Source organism: Phocoena phocoena, chromosome 8, assembly GCF_963924675.1.
Source record: "Phocoena phocoena chromosome 8, mPhoPho1.1, whole genome shotgun sequence".
Taxonomy (NCBI): Eukaryota; Metazoa; Chordata; class Mammalia; order Artiodactyla; family Phocoenidae; genus Phocoena; species Phocoena phocoena.
Window position 1 is genome coordinate 55,035,436 of NC_089226.1, and position 19,976 is coordinate 55,055,411.

General features: G+C 36.8%; 1 protein-coding gene across 1 annotated transcript in view; it reads left to right on the top strand.

Moving 5' to 3' along the window:
• RSF1 (remodeling and spacing factor 1) overlaps nucleotides 1-19,976 on the top strand; it is a 165,327-nt gene that overhangs the window by 138,437 nt on the left and 6,914 nt on the right. Inside the window, exons 8-13 of the mRNA XM_065881801.1 lie at nucleotides 4,040-4,144; nucleotides 5,614-5,693; nucleotides 10,408-10,462; nucleotides 11,645-11,754; nucleotides 17,878-17,945; nucleotides 19,359-19,566. Of these exons, the coding sequence (XP_065737873.1) occupies nucleotides 4,040-4,144; nucleotides 5,614-5,693; nucleotides 10,408-10,462; nucleotides 11,645-11,754; nucleotides 17,878-17,945; nucleotides 19,359-19,566 (626 nt within the window). The remainder of the gene's footprint in view (nucleotides 1-4,039; nucleotides 4,145-5,613; nucleotides 5,694-10,407; nucleotides 10,463-11,644; nucleotides 11,755-17,877; nucleotides 17,946-19,358; nucleotides 19,567-19,976) is intronic.

Here is a 19,976-nt window from a genome sequence, read left to right on the forward strand (position 1 = left end):
TAAATAAGTAAGACCTGAAGGGCCTGTTGCCTTTCTGTAAAAACATGTAAGTCAAGTAGTAACCTAGTAGGGCTTTAAACTTTAGAAAGTGGACAGTTGTAAAAAAAATTTTAAGAGGATAATTATAGACTAGATATATTCAGAAAAATAGTGACAGATTTACATGGGACTTCCTTATTTAGGAAGTAAGTTCTTCAAAGACTGCCTAAATCAGGAAAACCAGTTCCTAACCTATATATGTATTTTTGCAGTTCATAAGTGCTTTCTAAAGAACCTATTGAGGAAACACTCTTGTTATGCTCAATTCTATGCAACCGTTCTGTTCTTTTGAATAGATTTGACTTTAAAAGCAAGGTCCACCTATTAAGCAGAAAGAGACATAAAGAAAGAAACTTCCACATAGGTTGAGTTGTATGGGAGCAGAAATAAGTTATGTAAAGTTGCCAAGCACAGTTCCTGATAATCTGTTGTGTGCTGGGGTAAAGCTGTTTTCTTCCTACATGTGAAAATCGTATCTGGAAACCAAATCAGTGAAGTTCATCAAATCCCAGTAGTTGCAGAGGGTTCAAGTAAAAGATGTAACTTAGACCCAGAGAATAACTTTAGCTCTGAGAAGAACAGTTGTCAAAAGTACACTGAGAAGACCCTTCTAAGCATTTTTATGATCATCAAACTATAAAAGTTAGGTAAAGACTTTCGTGTGGAGAAGGGCAAAGAGAAGATTGAGATAGTGGTCTTTTCTGCCCCTAAATCAAGTAAAAACCAATATTTGTGTTCTTTCCCTACCATTTCCTAATATTTTTTTACACTGAGAGAATGCATTTTGACTGGGGCAGCAATAGACGTCAATGACAAAGGGGTGTGAAGAAGTGAAAAGTAAAATGAGGTGAGCAGAAATGACATCCAGGAGATGGAGAAAGTTGTACCCTTCTTGGAACACACATAGGATTTTTATTTGGTTATCTTAATAACTGCTCTGAAAATCCCATTGCTGGTTATTGTGCCAAAGAGAAAGACATTGGAAACTGAAGATCCCAAATATGGTGGATTTCTTATGCTATATATTTAAGGATAATCCTCAAATAAAAATATTAGGCAGCTGTTGTGTGTTAAGTGGTAGGGAAATGATGGTGAATTAGATGTGGTCCTTGTTCTCTTTGAGCTTACAGCAGAAAAGCAATAAATTCATAGATGAGTATAGAACTCGATCGGGTTTTTCAGATGTTTTAGTGAAAATAAGTGGATCATTGCCTGAAGCTTGGAAATCTCACGTAGTAGTATTTATTTTAATGGGTTTTTACCTTTCTTGAAGAATAGAGACAATCATCATTTTAGAAATAAACTGAATTCTAAAAGTTTATTTTTAACTTTGTTATTTGAAATTTAGATTATGTTTTAACATAGAAATGATGTGATAAATAGAATCAGGTGCCCAGGTTAGTCCACATATGCCTATGTAAGCAATCAATCACATAACTGAAGTATAATGTTAATATAACTTAAATTGAATTCTGGCTATTGGTAGCAAATGGAGAAGGGAGTTTTCCACTTTTAAAATGTGTGCACATTCCATCCCCCACTCTAAACCCTCCCCATGGTACATGTTAGCAATTCAGAAACTATATATAACTATATACAAATGAAACTATATACAAATAAATAAAGTGTAGATAATGGGAGCCAGCTTTCTCACTGTTAAAGGCGTTACAAATAAGGCTGAAGGCTAGAATGAACCCTGTGGTGCTGGATTAGATGGTGAGTTATTAGTATGAACTCATACTTATTTTAATATAGATATATGTATATACATGGGGTACTATACATACATGTATTTCCTAGCTCTGTCCTCTGTGAGAACTTAGAATCAGGGATACCCAGGAGCAGTGAGCACTCAGCACCCAGATCTCGATTTCTAAATACCATTCTCCAATAAAGGAACCAGTGTTTCTGGGGAAAATGGCTGATTCTAAGGCTTGGGCAAGGAAAATATAAGATGTGCCTAGAGTATCCTGTATTACCAGAAAGTAAGGAAGTGCTTTAAAAAAAAATAAAAGCATGCAAATGAGTCCTAAGGACACAGGGGCCAACTTGAAAACTCCTACTATATCAATGGCTAGAACAATTTGAACAATAAATTAAATAATTGTTTTAGATTATAACCCAAGGAATAAAATAATATTCATTAGTTCATTCCGATAAAAATAAATAATTGAATAAACAAAAAAATGGGGTAATGGGGGAGGGACATTTTTTTTTTTTTACAGAAGAATTCCAAATAGCAAATGTTGAGGGCATGAGGAAAACAGAAAATCACCATTAGAACACCACAGTAATAATTGTTTTGTTTTGTTTTGCTTGTGGGATCTTAGTTCCCAGACCAGGGATCGAACCCAGGTCCCAGGCAGTGGAAGCGCAGAGTCCTAACCACTGGACCACCAGGGAATTCCCAGTAATAATTATTGCAGCAAGATCCACTGATGAGTCCTAAAACTAGTGGGTGAAGCTGTAAGGAAAACCAGGGTGTAGCATAACTTCAACATATCTTCCCCCCAATTATTTATTAATTACTGTGGTGATTTTAACTTATCTCTACAAATTCTTTGATACTCCTCTCTTCAGAAAGTGGAGCTTAATTCCCTTCCCCGTGAGTATGGGCTGGAGTTATCACTTTTAATGAGAATAGAGTATAGAAAGTGAAAAGTAACTTTACAGTGATGAAAAACAACAGACACTACTATAACCAAGTGATCAAAGTTAATATCACTAGTAATAAGTCATATTGTACAATTTGAACAGTAAGTTATCAAATTGTTACACTATCATGTACCCCCAGATATGATGTAGTGAGCAGGGCATTTCACCTCTATGGTATTCTCCAAAACCCATAACTTCAGTCTAATCATGAGAAGACATCAGACAAACCCAAACTGAGGGCAGTCTGCATAATATCTGAGTAGTACTCTGCAAAACTGTCAAAGTCATGGAAAGCAAAGAAAGACCAAGATACTGTTACAGATCAGAGGAAATTAAGAAGAGATGATGAAATGCAGTGTAATATCCTGGGTTGGATCCTAGAATCAAAAAAAGGACAATAGTGGAAAAACTGGTGAAGTCCGAATAACGTCTGTTGTTTAGTTAATAGTTTTATACTGATGTTAATTTCTTAAGTTTTGGTAAATGTACCATGGTTATGTAAGATATTAACGTTAGTGTCCTATCTTGGCAACTCTTCCATAAATCTAAAATTATTTTAAAATAAATGATTTTTTTAAGTTCATGAGTGTGTACCATTTTAAGTTTTAGAGAACTGGTCATCTGAAACTCGAATAGCAAAAAATAATCAGCTTAAGATTAATTATTCGTAGCTTTTTTATTGAACATAATTGTCCTTAGTGTAGTTCCATTCCTCTCATGTTTGAATTTACATGATAAAAGGAGCCATGAATGTTTCTTACAGATAGGTAATTGAAATGCTATTTACAGTGGATATTATTTGTATTTTAAAAATCCTGTGTGTGGTAGGGAAGTTTATGGTACTTCAGCTATAAAACTCTGTTATAAAGAATGTATTATATTCCTCATGGCGTACAAAAAAAGGATTTTAACTCTAGTTCAGAAAAGACTTGTTATTTTTCACTTAATTTATTAGCTTAACATTTTTTTTTTTTGGTTCTAAATTTTTTTTAAAAAAATTATATTAGAAAAAAAAATAAAATAAAAAAAATTATATCTTAGAGGGGAGTTTCCTGGCGGTCCAGTGGTTAGGACTCCACACTCTCACTGCCAAGGGCTCAGGTTCAATCCCTGGTCAGGGAACTAACATCCCACAAGCTGTGCAGTGAGGCCCCCCCCGAAAAAAAAAGACGTGTTAGGATCCTAATTATCAGAGCTTTTTTATTATTATGCTATATGCAGATAAAGAGTATAGTATAGTATATTACTTAGTTTTATGCTAAGAAATATAGAATGTCCTTATTTAACTTGAGTCATTGAATATTAGTCATAGTTAGGTTGACAATTAATCTGTGGTTTATTTCAGATTCTCCTGTGCGACTCTTGTGACAGTGGATACCACACTGCCTGCCTTCGCCCTCCTCTCATGATCATCCCAGATGGAGAATGGTTCTGCCCCCCTTGCCAACATGTATGATGACCCAGCACAGTTTTGTTTTTCCAGTCTTTGATTTTATGTTTAAATTAATATTTCTTGACAGCCACTAAACATTTTAATCTTCAATTTGTAGATATTGTTCATCTCTTGTTTAAATTTCTGTGAAACTAGAGACTATTGATAAAAACTACCTTTTAGGGCTTCCCTGGTGGCGCAGTGGTTGAGAGTCTGCCTGCCGATGCAGGGGACACGGGTTCATGCCCCAGTCTGGGAAGATCCCACATGCCGCAGAGCGGCTGGGCCCGTGAGCCATGGCCGCTGAGCCTGTGCATCCGGAGCCTGTGCTCCGCAACAGAAGAGGCCACAACAGTGAGAGGCCCACGTACCGCAAAAAAAACCCCAAAAAACAACTACCTTTTATTAGTATCTTTTAGTTCTTCCCTTTATTTTTTTTCCAAAGCAATTCTTAGAAGACCTCTGGGTTTTGTAAAATTATAATCTCTGGTTTATTTTTTTCTCACATTCGTTAAAGGCACAAAAACCCCCCAAATTAAGATAATATACAAGGGAAGAAGTAAGTTTCTTCCTTTTGTTTATCCCTTTGTTTCATTCTCTCTTTCATTTCTGCCTACCTTCTTTTTGTCAGTCTTATAGATGGTATTATGAATTATGCACCATTATAATATTACTATGAATAGAAACATGGATTCTGTTTCTCTCGTATCTCGATTCAGGTGGATTCCTTTTAAAACTGAAGAGCAGGATATTTTTTTTGCATCCAAGAGGTCTTTTCTCTCACAAGCCCAGTCTCATTTTACTTTAAAAATGATGGTGTTGGGACTTCCCTGGCAGTCCAGTGGTTAGGACTCCGCACTTCCACTGCAGGGAGCATGGGTTCGATCCCTGGTTGGGGAACTAAGATGCCGCAAGCCGCACAGTGCAGCCATAAAAAAAAAAAGATGGCCTTTATTGCATTTCTTAGTAAAGTGGAATTTTTTTGGCTTAGCATCACTTTAGCAATTACATTCTTCAGCTGTGTTTTGACCCAGTAACCATGTGGCATGGTTTTGTAAATTTTTTTCCATTCTCTTTTTTAAAAAATAGTGATTGCCACCATTGTATTTTTATTGTACATAAACCTTCTTCCTTAAAAATGTCTTAGGATTTAAAAAAATTTTTAATCACTGTCATGTATATACAGTGAACCAAATGCTATTTTAAACATTGATTACTGCTAGCAAGATAGGCATTGAACATGTTTCTCAGCAAAGCTATAAGTTTCTTTAACATGTGTGTTACTTTAAAGATACCCTGCTCATCTTCAGTTCAGTGGATGAACTGAAGCAGCATGTCTTTATTTAATTAAATATAAGGAACATTTCAGTGTTCGCTACGTGGCCCCTTATCAGCTCTCAATAGCATGGTATCTGTAGCTAATAGGCAAGAGACAAATGATTGTGGAAAGGTGTGTAAAATGACACTCATCTGTTTTATTTTTTCAGAAACTACTGTGTGAAAAATTAGAGGAACAATTGCAGGATTTGGATGTTGCCTTAAAGAAGAAGGAGCGTGCTGAACGCAGGTATTGTGATATGTGTGTTAATGTTTTACTTGGGAATTTGACCTCAGAATTGTCTTCCAGTATAGACTAATGTGTCTGTCTAAAGCAGGGTTTGGCACACTCTGACCTGTGGGCCAAATATGGCCCGGCTAAGAATGGTTGTTTCTTTTTTAAATGATTAGAAAAAAACCAAAAATCATATGTCATGGCACATGAAAATTGTATATTCTGATTTCATTGTCCATAAATAAAGTTTTATTGGAACATAGCCATGCTCATTTGTTTATATGTTGCCTGTGACTACTTTTGCACTACAGCAGCGGAGTTGAGTAGTTGCAACAGGGACCTTGTTACCCAAACCTAATTTATTATCTGTCCTTTTACAGGAAAAGTTTGCCAATCCCTGATCTAAAATGTATATCAGAACCTACTCTGAATAAGTATTGACCCAAGTATTGTGGAGTATATGTAGCTAAGTATGTAGGGAGTACAAGAAAACTGTAAGAACTGGTCTACAGTTTAGTTACCCATGTCATCTCTTTGGGTGGGCAGAATTAACACTGGTGAAATAAAGAGCATTTAAATGCTGAAATGTGTCCTACTGACTGTAAGCAATGCCTCCCTTTTCAATATGCCACTGCAGTGTGGTCTAAAGCAGTTGAAGAAGGCTTCTTGGAGGAGGTAAGATTGGAGTTGAGCTTAATCTTTAAAGGGGGCTCAAAATCAAGACAGTAAGTTTGTATTTATTTATATTTATATGTACCTTTGTTGATTAGTCTATTGCTAAACATTCCTTCATTCCTGCTGTGTTCCAAACTGAAGAGAAAAGATGAATTAAGACAAAGCTCTTGCTTACCTGGAGCTCACCTTCTGCCAGAGGATGCAGATGTATGAACCAGTGATTCAGTAAAGTAGACAAATCGAGGTATATTTAGAGCAATACTAGAACATTGTGGAGGAGCACTTTAGTTCTCCTAGGAGTTGGGGTTATCAGGGAAGTCCTTGGAAGATAACTAGGGGTTATATAGGTGGACATGCAGAGAAAGGATATTTCAGGCAAAGAGCACAGTACAAGCAGAGAGAGTGTAAAAGAGTGGTGGGGGATGAAGCTATAAAGGAAACTGAGGCCAAATTATGAACAGCTTTGCATAACTGGCTAGGAAATTTGAATTATTCTCTAGAGGCATGGGGGAGCCATCAAAGGAGGGATGTGCATAATCAGAATTTTATTTCAGAAAAAATGCCCTGGTAACAGTAAGAAGAAGGAATTAGAGTTGAGGCTGTTGGAATAAAGTCTGTGAGAGCCAGTGAGGCCTGAACTAGAGCAGTCATCATGATAATACAGTAGAGAGGTTGAAGAGAATTTTCAGAGGATTAATCAGTAGGACTTGATGCCCATCTGAGAAAAATCTAAGCAGTGTCTCCTGATGGCTCCTTCATTTGCTGCTACTTTAACTTTTACCTTCTGTCACATAGTATTCCCCTCAAAACTTTAGTTTGCGTTGAGACAGTCTGCTTATTCCATAGTCCACACACTTTGTGCCAAGTTGAACCTTAAAAATGAGTTCAACTTCTAGATCCTTTTTCCTCTTTACTGCTCACCTTGAGCTCTCTCTGGTTCATGATGTATGCTGCTTAGTTTAAAGGCAAAGTTTATCTCTGAAGTTCACTAGGAGATAAAAGTAGTACTTTTTTTTTAATTGGTTGTCTAAATACCTTTATATTTAGGAACTGACAGTCCTGTATATAGTTATTAGGACTATTTTGATGTACGAACTGCTCCTGTCGTAATTTTTGACACTGGAAAAGATCTAACTAAGGATGCTTCAAATTAAATCATAATTAAAAATTAGACTCGGTCTTCCTGCAATCTGCTTGCCCTTCTGAGAAATGAGTTCATGTTCTGAAGCTGATCTGACTTAGCAGTGTAGATGGCTAATAGGCTCACCCTTTAAGGACTTGGAAGAAAGTAGATTCTCTCTAAAAGCCAAGAATGTAAACCACTAAGAGTTTGTCTCATACTCACATTATATCCGTTTATTCTTTGGAGGCCTGTGATGCTTGTACATTTTCTATGTGGAAAGATTGGTGAACGTATATTTTACTCTTCCCTCACACACTTTAGAATATGCTGCTGCAGTTAAGAAATACTTTCAGTTTTAGAAATTTATGTTAAAATGTGCCACATTTGTTTATATTATTGGTCTCCCATTTACTAGTTCATCTACTTTCTCTTCTATCCTTGGTAATCCTCTTTACTTAAATGTCATCCTTTAAGAGGACATCTGTTATTGTGCCTTTACATCACACTAAATCCTATACGAGACCATTCTAACAAGGCAAGTTAACTGTTACTGTTGTTTGTGAATTCCCCCAAAAATCTGATTAACAAAGCTTTCATTATTTATAACTCCTAATATATGTATATATTAGGAGTTCTAAATAGCAAAATATGTATGTTTCTAAAGTAAATAATATATTAACGGTAAATACAGGTGACTTCATCTCTTTTTAAAAGTGAGCATTTTTATTCATCCTGTTTCAAATCTGTGAAATAATTTCTCTAGCATTCATCCTAACAACTTAGAGCCTTGCTTACTGTCTATGTCATAGCGCTAGAGCATCTTTCCCCTTGTTTGTTCTTTTAGTCAACATTTAATGAACATTTATTGAGCACCTGCTTTATGCTGGGCAATGTAATCAACATGAGGTGTATGATATGTGGCTCTACGGTATGGTGGAAAAGAAGGATGTGTCAGTGAGTAATTAGTAACTAGCCAGCAACTGTCTATAGAGCTGGAGCTGTGATGCTCTGTGAAATCTCATGTTTCAGAAGTCCATTCAGCTGATATGTAAATGTCCCTTCCTGGACTTCGTGCCAGAAATTATTGGGAATTCAAAATAGCTATGTACTTCCAAAGTACTGTTACTAGTGCTTTGCTAGCAGAGAGTTGGATTTAATCAGGGTTGGAATTTTCCAGGTAATATAACAGAGGGAAGGAGAGAAAGAGACAAGGAATTTGAGAGTGTATGCAAAGGAGTATTTGTAATGATGGACCATGGAGTCTAAGCCAGGTAAGGGGGAAAGTAAGGACACAAAGGGAGTGCCGGACAGTGAAAAAAGGGTAGGGTCAATGGATAGAGGTCCCACTGGAGTCAGGGAATGGTTGAAATCAGTGTAACAGAGGGAGTGAGCTGGAAAGTGAGTCAGTAGAAGTCAGAGAACAGGTTCCTTGAAATTGAAATTTTAGAAAGGGTGTGGTTATTGGTAATAATAAGGTCTGGGCCCAATATGATCATTGAACTAGGTGGTGAGATAGAATGGAAGATGTGACTTTCCATGAGATTACTGAGCAAGAGAATGCCTTGATGAGAATCATACCTGCCTTCAAGATCTTCCTCAGATGTTACCACCTACTTAAAGCCTTCCCCAGTTTCTCAGCTCTTCAGAGAAAATCCATTCCTTTTTCTCATTTCCATTATACCTGCTCGTAATGGACTACAGTTAGTTGTTAAATAATTGTGAGGGCAAGAACTATGTCTCACTTACCTTTGGATTTCCAAGCCTGACACAAGTCAAGACCTAACATGGAACACGACTAAGTGTTTTTTCCATTGAGTTGAGAAGAGAAATAATGGTCAAGTGAAAATAGAGCTTTTGAGGAAACTGATACCACAATAAACTTGGTTAATGTAAAGAGGGACATGTCAGACATATTTAATAACAGAGAGCTGAAGTTTTGAATTATCCACGTAGCCTTTCCTATTAATTTCAGCTAGTACTGTTCTTCCTTTGCTAGTTTTTAGTTCATTAACTGTACTAATTTTTTTTTAAGTTTTGATTAAAATAACTTTATTTTCTTACATGCCAGTTTTATTTAATAGCTTCATAACCCATCTCTTAAAAAGACTATAAAATTCTTGTTAACCCAGGGTTTATGGGGCAGTAAAGGCTGTGTACTAAAGGACCCACACAACTGGATCATTAATGTCCTATATGGGACATCACAAATAAAGGGAGGAAGAGTGGTTACTATTTCTGTTTAGTTGAACATACACTGGCACATATGTAAAAGCTCAGCTGTTCTTGGTGTATTTGAATTAACTTTGGGAGAACCAGAGAAAGCTTCTGTTCTGTATAGCAATTCGTTGTGTAAAATTTGTTGAATTAAAATCAACAAAGATTTCTTTGAAATGAAACTTTATGTCATTAGTGTCCATAAATCCACATTTTCTGGAGAAGTCTTAACTGGCTCTGAAGATATCTTTGTTGTAAGCATCCTAGAGTGCAGAGACATATGGCTGTATTGCTGGTTTTCTTCTCTGCAAACAAGAAGTGGATGGTCTTAGAATCATTCACATACGATATTACTGAGAACTTCCAGCATAACAAAGATCCAGTTTGTCCAGAGTTGGTGTTCCATCTAATCACTTCATCAGTGAGTCACAAGCATGACTCTTTTCATCAGATTTCATTGTCTGTTTCACTTACAGGTTTTATTTTACCTGGCATAAGTCACTTCTAAAGCTAAGTTTTCATACCTTTAGGAAGTTTTGTGCCTGCCACAGATACCAATATTATAAGTTTCATGGATAATAACTAACATGTCTGTGACCTAGCTTCTGCTGTTACCATGAATCATAATTTTAGTATTATCTGTGTTAGTAATGTTTTCATAACAATTTTATTTTTAGCAAATCTCACTTTGTGTGCTTTTTTGTTTTTTACTTAAAGGAAAGAACGCTTGGTGTATGTGGGTATCAGTATTGAAAACATCATTCCTCCACAAGTAAGTTTCTGGTTTATAGTATTTTTAAAGAGGAGACTGCCAAAATTGTTCTAAAATTTAACTCACTTTATGTAATATGAGTGGTTTTAAATATATAGTATACCTATTTTATTAAAAATGAAAATTTAGCACCTTAAAGAAATCACCCAGGGCTTCCCTGGTGGCGCAGTGGTTGAGAGTCCGCCTGCTGATGCAGGGGACGCGGGTTCATGCCCCGGTCCGGGAAGATCCCACATGCCGTGGAGCAGCTGGGCCCGTGAGCCATGGCTGCTGAGCCTGCGCGTCCGGAGCCTGTGCTCCGCAACGGGAGAGGCTACAACAGTGAGAGGCCCGCATACCACAAAAAAAAAAAAAAGAAATCACCCATTTCCCTCATGGTTAAAATTATGTATATGCAGATAGCCCCAAAATGTAATATCACATCCAAACCAAGTTTAAAGCTCACCCCACGGAGTTTATGTTCTATTTTTTTTTTTTTTGTACCGTAAATTGGGTAATTCGTTTTTAGCTTCTTTATGTGCTATTTATGTGAAGTGACTAAAAAATAGTTCAGGGAGATTTGGTTTTTAATTCCCTGCTTTGGGGGTTATCAGAAACTTCAATTTGTGTTCTTACAGTTCAGTTTCTTTGAAGGGATACCATTGTTTTGCAGTTATTAATCTAATTTATAATTGAGAAAGCTATCTCATGAGTGAAAGTATATGTAACATGATATTCATTTGAAATGAAGAAATTTTCTTAGTTTCATATGCACTTTCATTCAGGCTTAATTAAATCACACACTGAAATAACCTGTCTTGGTTAGTTATTTTTCTGGAGCACCTTGCCCCTTTCTTCTTCTAAACCCATTATTTCATTTATTCAGCATATCTTTTGATTTATATGTGTTAAGTTTCATTATCGGTGGATAGACTTCATCATGATTGTTTTAAAAGAGGTAATTATAAACTCACAAAAGCATAAGTTTAATACAGAAGTGTTTTCATCCTTTGATCACCAATATTCTTTTTAATCTCTGTACGTAGTGTTGCCATGTTTATTCAGTTTTATGGGAATCATTTCACTTTTTTTAAACCTTTCACATGTGCTGCCTAGATGGACATTAGAAAGCTATTAATTCCAAGGAACTTTGTTCTGTTGTGATTAATAACCTATATACTTATTATCATATTTTTAAATCAGGAGCCAGATTTTTCTGAAGATCATGAAGAAAAGAAAAAAGATTCCAAAAAATCCAAAGCAAACTTGCTTGAAAGGAGGTCAACAAGAACACGGAAATGTATAAGTTATAGGTATGAAATCTGTGAGAATGAAGGAGTGGAAAATGTTTTTGAAACAACCTGACCCCAAAGTATATGCTTTTCCCATTACAATGACAGTGATGATTAGAAATTATATATATATTTCTTACTTACCGTCTTTAGAATCATAGAATTTTAGAGCAGCCAACATCATCTCTTCCAAATGTAATTTGCTCGTGTTATCCTCTTCTGTTTAACATACTTTGTCCAATTTCTGTAGCTCTGGGGATAAGAACCGATGCCTTTAACAAGGCCCACAGGCACTGCACAGCCTGCCCTGCACTTAGCCTTTCAGCTCCACCTCATCCACATTTTCCCTTACTCTCTCAGGTTAGCCACACTGTCTTCTTTCGGTCCCTTTGTGTAGACTGTTTACTTGAATTTCCCTCCTGTTTTTTACCTTGTTAACAATCCTCTCTTAATCAAACCCCTCTATTATATGCCCTCATAGCATCCAGTTATTTTTCTTGAAAGTACTTCTATATTTGTAACAATCATGATTTTAATTTTTTGATTAATATTGCTCTCCCACACTATACTGTTAACATGAAGGTAAGTGCCATGTCCGTGTTATGCATCCCTCTGTTCTTTACAGCTAGCATAGTGCTCCATCAGTGCCTATTGAGAGACTCAATAAATATAGTCTGGTTTACCATCTGCCACCAGAAATATCAGAGAGAGATTTTTCCATAGTCACTCTGTTAGTAGCTAAACCTAGACTAAAACATTATCTCCTAATTGTTTGTTCGTCTAGTGTTCTTTCCACGAAACCACCCTGTCTCACTCAAATAATAAATAAATGATATTTTAATTATTTTAGACCATTGTTAAACAACACCAAAACAGTCTTTTAACTTGAATAACTGGAGATGGAAAACAGAGTTGATTTTATAGAACTTCAAGCTTGTTTCCTGTTTATAAACTTTTGTCAGTGATCATGAAAGAGTTCCCCTTGTGTAGTTTCTGTTGTTATTGTTAAAACTTTATTTTGGGTTGGCCGAAAAGTTTGTTTGGGTTTTTCTATAAACCGTTATAAATAAAATAAAATGCAGTAGGATCAGTAAGAGTAAAATCCTTAATATTTAGGGGAATGGTGTCCATCTTATTCCTTAAAAAAAAACTTTGAAAAAGTACTGTTTTTTAATAAAATCATTAAAACTAGTGAAGTCAAAACCTACTAATGGAAAGTGCAAGTGTTAAAGTCAATTCTACTAAAACACAACAAATGCATTCCTAAAAATTGCCATTGTGTGCAAAATTGCACAAAAACTATAGGGATTATGGGAAATATGGAGTTAGGGTCACACACTCAAAAACTTCATTAGTGACACATTAAAAAAAAAGATAACAATGGGAGTACCATTTGACACATCTTAAGTGGTTAAGAAATAACAAGTACTACAATAAATATGACATTTTATGTTGAAAAAAGACCTGAAGCTTGTCTGTGAAGTGATTGTGAGGAGAGTTGCAGTTTGTAAATTGTTGTGTAGTGGTAGAAGGAGAGTTATTTGAAATCAGCCAGAAAGTTGTAATACCAGATGCAGATGGCTCTAGCTTATAACACACATGATGAGCTTGGGTAGCTGGTAAATATTTGTAAGGTGTGTGCACGTGTTTGTTTTGTGTATTCCTCCACAGCTGGTGCAGTTTTCTACATTTACCTAGTGTTTCTCACAAGGAAAATTATATATAAGCAAGTATGAAATACATGTATGCTTGAATTATTTCCTAATATATCAGTTATGTTGGAACAAATTTACATTATCAGAACAAGCATCATAGGGGAACTGTATTGTCTTTCAATCCTGATGTAATTGTGGTTTTCAATGGGAGAAGAAATTTGTTTTATTAGCATTTCATCTTGGGTATATACCCAGAAGTGGGATTGCTGGATCATATGGTAGTTCTGTTTTTGTTTTTTTTGAGGAACCGCCATGCTGTTTTCCATGGTAGCTGCACCATTTTCCATTCCCACCAGCAGTGTACAGAGTTTCTGGGTTCTCCACGCCCTTGCCAACACTTGTCTGCTTTTGTTTTTTTCATGGCGGCCATCCTAGCAGATGTGAGGTGATGTCTCATGATTTTGATTTGCATTTCCTTGATGGTTGGTGATGTTGAGCATCTTTTCATGTGCTTGTTGGGCATTTGTATGTTTCTTCTCAGTTTTTCTTTTTTCCTTCTGCTTCTTAGTAATTTTTTCTTTTTCTTTTTCTTTTTTTTTTTTTGCGGTATGTGGGCCTCTCACTGCTGTGGCCTCTCCCATTGCAGAGCACAGGCTCCCAATGCGCAGGCTCAGTGGCCATGGCTTTACGGGCCCAGCCGCTCCGCGGCATATGGGATCTTCCCGGACCAGGGCACGAACCCGTGTCCCCTGCATCGGCAGGCGGACTCTCAACCACTGCGCCACCAGGGAAGCCCCTAATATATTTTTTTTAAGTTTTATTTGTCATATTCAAGCTCTAATAAATACACCTAGAATTTACTTTGTACATGGGTTGCAATGGGACTGTTGTGAGGATAAAATCTAAAGCACTTATATATCAACACAGAAAAGAAACGCTCCCCCCCAAAAAAAAATTTCATCACTACTATCATTTAATAATTGTTTATCGGATTCTTATAGCTCCTAACAGAGGATGATGTCAAAGTTGACTGGAAGGAGCATTGGATTGGGGGCCAGAAGACTTCAGATTATAGCCCTCACCACGCCACTAATTAGCCATGTATCTTTGAGTGGTTGGTCCATTTCCCTGGGTCTTGGTTGACATACCTATGATGGTGAACTAACCCAGCTGATCCCTTCAGCTTAAAATTATATAACAGTAATATAAACTGTGTTTTTTATCATAATATGTATTGTGTGATTCATTTATTTATACCCTGCCTAGTTCCCAAAAGGAGGTAAGGAAGATACATATTCTTATGTAAGGAGCAACTTTTTAAGTATAACACCAAACACAGAAAAAATAGTGAAAAGGAAATTTGATTATATAAAATTAAGAAAGACTCAGACAAAAAGCACTTACAAAAGAAAATGTTTGCTTGCAAAGAAATTTTGTAAAGGAGTTAAAATTCAAAAGGAATGGCTTATGAGTTTTTAAAATAACAGTGAGTATATAGTTTTTTTCATAGTGGAAATAGTTTTTCCACATGGTATCTGCAAAGACTGTTGCATACTTCAGACATTAACATTTCTGAAGTCAAGGATAAAAAGCCATTTTTGTTAGGAAATCAGTTCCTTAAGAAAAATTAAGTTTCCATGTATTTTGAAGATTAGAACTAGACAGCATGATTTGTGTTTGTTTATTTGAGAGGATGCTGACTGGGGATGGGATGGGCACATATTTGTAATGATAGCAGGACAAAATGTCAGTTTTCCTGTCTCAAAACTTGAAAAAATAAGCAAAGCTTAAAGGGGAAATACACTTTGGGGACTTCCCTGGTGGTCCAGTGGTTTAGACTCAGCACTTCCACTGCAGGGAGCATTGGTTTGATCCCTGGTTGGGGAACTAAGATCCCGCATGCCACGGCGTGGCCCAAAAAAAAGGGGGGGTGAGGAATACACTTTGGATAGCAATAACTGCAACATATGACAAAGATGTTAAAATCTTTAATACATAAAAAGCTCTTACAGATCTGTAAGGAAAGATGAATATACTGGCTAATAAAATGGGGAAAGGACACAAACCAGTACTTGCGAATGAAAAAGTAAAAATGACCAGTAAACATGAAAATAATATTGGCTTTACTGGGTATTCAAATTAAAATTAAGGAACAAAATAATTTTGTTTTTCCGTATTAGCAAAAAAATCTTAACGGTAAAATTCACTTCATGGTTGTATTTTAAATTGCTACAACCCTTGAAGAACAATTTGTATGCCTTTAAGCCAACAATTTTATTTGTAGCAAGAATACCAGGAACAAACCTATAATCCAACAAAATCTCATAGTGGAACCAAGGGGCATCTCACCAAACAAAAGAAAAGATAGAGTTATGAAAAGATACTGAGGAATGGTAGAGTTTAGATGAAATTTAAATGAAGAGTAAGGCTCAAAGCAAAGCAGGACTGTGAAAGGGTCAGTATCATATGTGTACGGCATGGTAGACACAGGGTCCTATTTACTTGAAAACAATGAAGATAGAGTGTGGAGTGTTGTGTCCAACCCCTTATCCAAACTCTGAATCTGGAATGTAAATCAAGGCTGCTTATTTGTGTTAAAACTGACTTAGATCCTCTAGGCAGGGGTGGGTGTTTCATTCTTACTGCTGTAATTTCCTTTGTCCAAGGATTCTGATGGTCTCTGAATTTAGAAAACAGAGTGTCTCAGTAAGAAAGTAGTAGTGGCTCAAAGAAACAGATTGTTATGGCACTTTACAGCTGCATCTTGTCCTTCGGAGAAATCCTGTTTTCCATTAACTTTATATCTGGCTGTATCTTAATCTGTTATTCTAGCCTGATGAATAGATACACAGATTTTTACTTTCTCAGAATTTATCTTAAGGAAAAGCTAAGCTATATCTATAAGAATGTTTTTCATAGCATTGTTTATAATCATGAAAAAATTGGAAGTAAACTGTTGCATGTAAAAATATGTAGAAGAAGAGTTCTTAACCTGAAACTTGTGAATCCTCTGAAATTATACGTAAAATGTTATGTTTGTGTAGGTATATATTTTCCTAGAGAGGAAATCTATAGCTGTAATGAGTTTCTCAACTCAAAAGGCAAAATATTTGGCTATTAGTCATTGTTTTTTTTTTAAGGATTTTTGATTTTATTCTTTTTCTCTTTTTGGCTGCGTTGGGTCTTCGTTGCAGTGTGCGGGCTTCTCATTGCGGTGGTTTCTCTTGTTGCGGAGCACGGGCTCTAGGCTCGCGGGCTTCAGTAGTTGTGGTGCACGGGCTCAGTAGTTGTGGCTCGCGGGCTCCAGAGCACAGGCTCAGTAGTTGTGGCACACGGGCTTAGTTGTTTTGCAGCATATGGGGTCTTCCTGGACCAGGGATCAAACCCGTGTCCCCTGCGTTGGCAGGCGGATTCTTAACCACTGCGCCACCAGGGAAGTCCTGGCTATTGGTCTTAACTCTGTTGTTAATCACTGTGTAACTTTAATCCAATGCTGTCCAATTTACCGTGGTTATGGAAATGTTCTGTTACTTTGCTGTCCAGTATGGCAATCAGTAGTCATATGTCACTGTTGAGCACTTGAAATATGGCTAGTGAGGAACAGCATTTTGTAGTTTAATTATTTTAAATATAAATAGCCACATGTGGCTAGTAATTACCATATTTACATGATCTTCAAGTCACTTTTTCTTTTGGTCACCTCAGTTGTAAAGTGAAAGGAATTTTGTATGTGAATAAATCTTAGGAATCATCTAGTCTTGGTTTTTTGCTTTAAGTTGGAGGAAATAGCCCTTGTGAGATAAAGTATGTTTACCTAGTTTTAAAATTCTGACCATCTGTATATGAATTTCAGTAATAATAATAATATAATCTTTAATAACAACAGTTGTATACTTCTCACACTTAGTATTATTTCTGGAACACGAATTTTGTTCAGTTTACCTTGTCATATGATTTGTATAATCGGGTTGGCCTGTGGGCCAATCCAGCTCACTGCCAGTTTGTGTATAGTACGTGACCTAGGAGTGGTTTTTACATTTATAAATGGTTGAAAAAAGAACCAGAAGGATAAAATTATTTGAAAATTACATGAAATTCAAATCACAGTGTCTATAAATAAAGTTATATTGGAACACAGCTACTTTTCATTCACTTATATTGTCTGTGGCTGATTTTGCACTACAATGGCAGAGTTGAGTAGTTACGACAGAGATTGTACAGTCTACAAAGCCCATTACAAAAATATTTGTTGCTGCCTGGTGTAGGTGATCTTTGAAAATGAAAAACAACTTAGAATTAGATACTGATTTACAAAACTCTGTTTTACCAAAGAAATTGAGGTTAACAGGACCGAGGTGGTCTAATCGAAGTCCCACAGCCCCAAAGTAGCAGAGAGCAGTTTCACATTCAGCCCTTTTTCACTTCAGAGGCAATTTTCCTCACCCATATGCCAGGACAGGCTGTAATGTGATTGTTGTATGTATTTTAGATTTGATGAGTTTGATGAAGCAATTGATGAAGCTATAGAAGATGATATTAAAGAGGCTGATGGAGGAGGTATGTGTTTATCATTCTCTCTTTTTCATCTAACTCGGCAAATATGTTAACTAAAATGCCCTGATTAGAAGCAGTGAGCAAGCATATTTTCTTATTCTCCTCAGTATGTATCACGATCACTACTGATGTTAACTGTCTGAGACTGAAAATAATCTCTGGACACGGTGTCAATGTATAGACTCAGAGCTTCTAATTATGTTAAAAGTAGTAGTATTTTGTAATCTGATATGAAACATAAATGTTCCTCCCTAGGTTAAATGTTCTTCCCTAGATTAAAAAATTTTCTTCTGCTTCCAAACAGAAAACTTTGCAGTTGTCTTTCCATTTTTAGATCACTGCTGCTACAAAGTCACAAAAATTATGGATAATCAGAATCTAAATGATTGCTTTAAATTAAAAATCAATTTATTAATTTCATAGTCTTTAATGGGTGACATTAAAATAGAAGAATTTGAAGATAATTTAATTAAAGAGCTATGTAGGAAATCACCAGTGCTCCAGTGTTATTATGAAAGCTCTAGAAAGGATTAATAATAAGTAGGCTGTTTGTAGTAAAACTGAAGAAGTCACTAGCTTTTCCAGACATGTGTGCCTTATGTATATCTTTGCTGCTAAATTGTCACTTTCTCTGCCCTGCAAACACAGTTTAAAAAAAAAATTTTTAAATGGATTGGCCTCTTTCTACAGCCACATCCAAAAGACAGCTTTCAAGAAGAGATTCTTTTTTTTTTTTTTAATTTATTTTTTACTTTTTGCTGTGTTGGGTCTTCATTTCTGTGCGAGGGCTTTCTCTAGTTGTGGCAAGGGGGGCCACTCTTCATTGCGGTGCGCGGGCCTCTCACTATTGCGGCCTCTCTTGTTGCGGAGCACAGGCTCCAGACGCACAGGCTCCGTAGTTGTGGCTCACGGACCTAGTTGCTCTGTGGCATGTGGGATCTTCCCAGACCAGGGCTCGAACCCGTGTCCCCTGCATTAGCAGACAGATTCTCAACCACTGCACCACCAGGTAAGCCCCAAGAAGAGATTCTTGAGTGACTGCTGATAGGTATGAGGTTTCTTTTTGGGGTGATAAAAATGCTGTGGAATTAGTGGTGATGGTTGCACAACTTTGTGACTATACTAAAAACCTATGAATTATACACTTTAAAAGGGTGAATCATACCAAAATTTTTGAAGAAGCAAGTTCTCTACATAGTAAACTTCTATTTAGTAGGATAAACAAAAGAGAGCTCTGTCAGCTAAAGTTGTGAGAAAATTGCATATCTGTAGGAAGAAAATAAAGAAATCGAATGAAAATCTGCTAAGGACAATCTGTAGATATTAAAGGGAAGCTTTTAATAAACATATACTTGTCTTTCTCTCTCCCTCCCTGTCTTCCCCTCACCTGCCCTACACCCTTCCCCCTGGACTCAGGAGTTGGCCGAGGAAAAGATATCTCCACTATCACTGGCCACCGTGGCAAAGATATCTCTACTATTTTGGATGAAGAAAGAAAAGAAAATAAACGACCCCAGAGGGCAGCTGCTGCTCGCCGGAAGAAACGCCGGCGACTAAATGATCTGGACAGTGACAGCAACCTGGATGAAGAAGAGAGTGAGGATGAATTCAAGATCAGTGATGGGTGCGTGGTCTGTCAGTAGATCCCATTCTCTACGTCCAGGCTTGAACAGGCCTACCAGATAAGCTCGGCCCTGCTCTGATGGAGCTTTTGTTCTTCATGCACATAGACAATCTGTTTTCAGGATACTTTAAACAAATTCAGCGATGGTGATTTTGGTTCTTTCTAGATTAAAACGAAGTTTTATGGGTTTGTTTTTTGGGGGTGGCCCACACGATGCAGCATGTGGGATCTTAGTTCCCCAACTAGGGATCGAACCTGGGCCCCCTGCATTGGGTGTGCCAAGTCTTAACCACTGGACCAGGGAAGGGAAGTCCCTATGCTTGTTGGTTTAATATTCAACATTGTATTTAAATTTCATGAACAGCAGTTAGCATTCATTTGTGGTGTACCTCTGTGCCACCTTCTGCCAC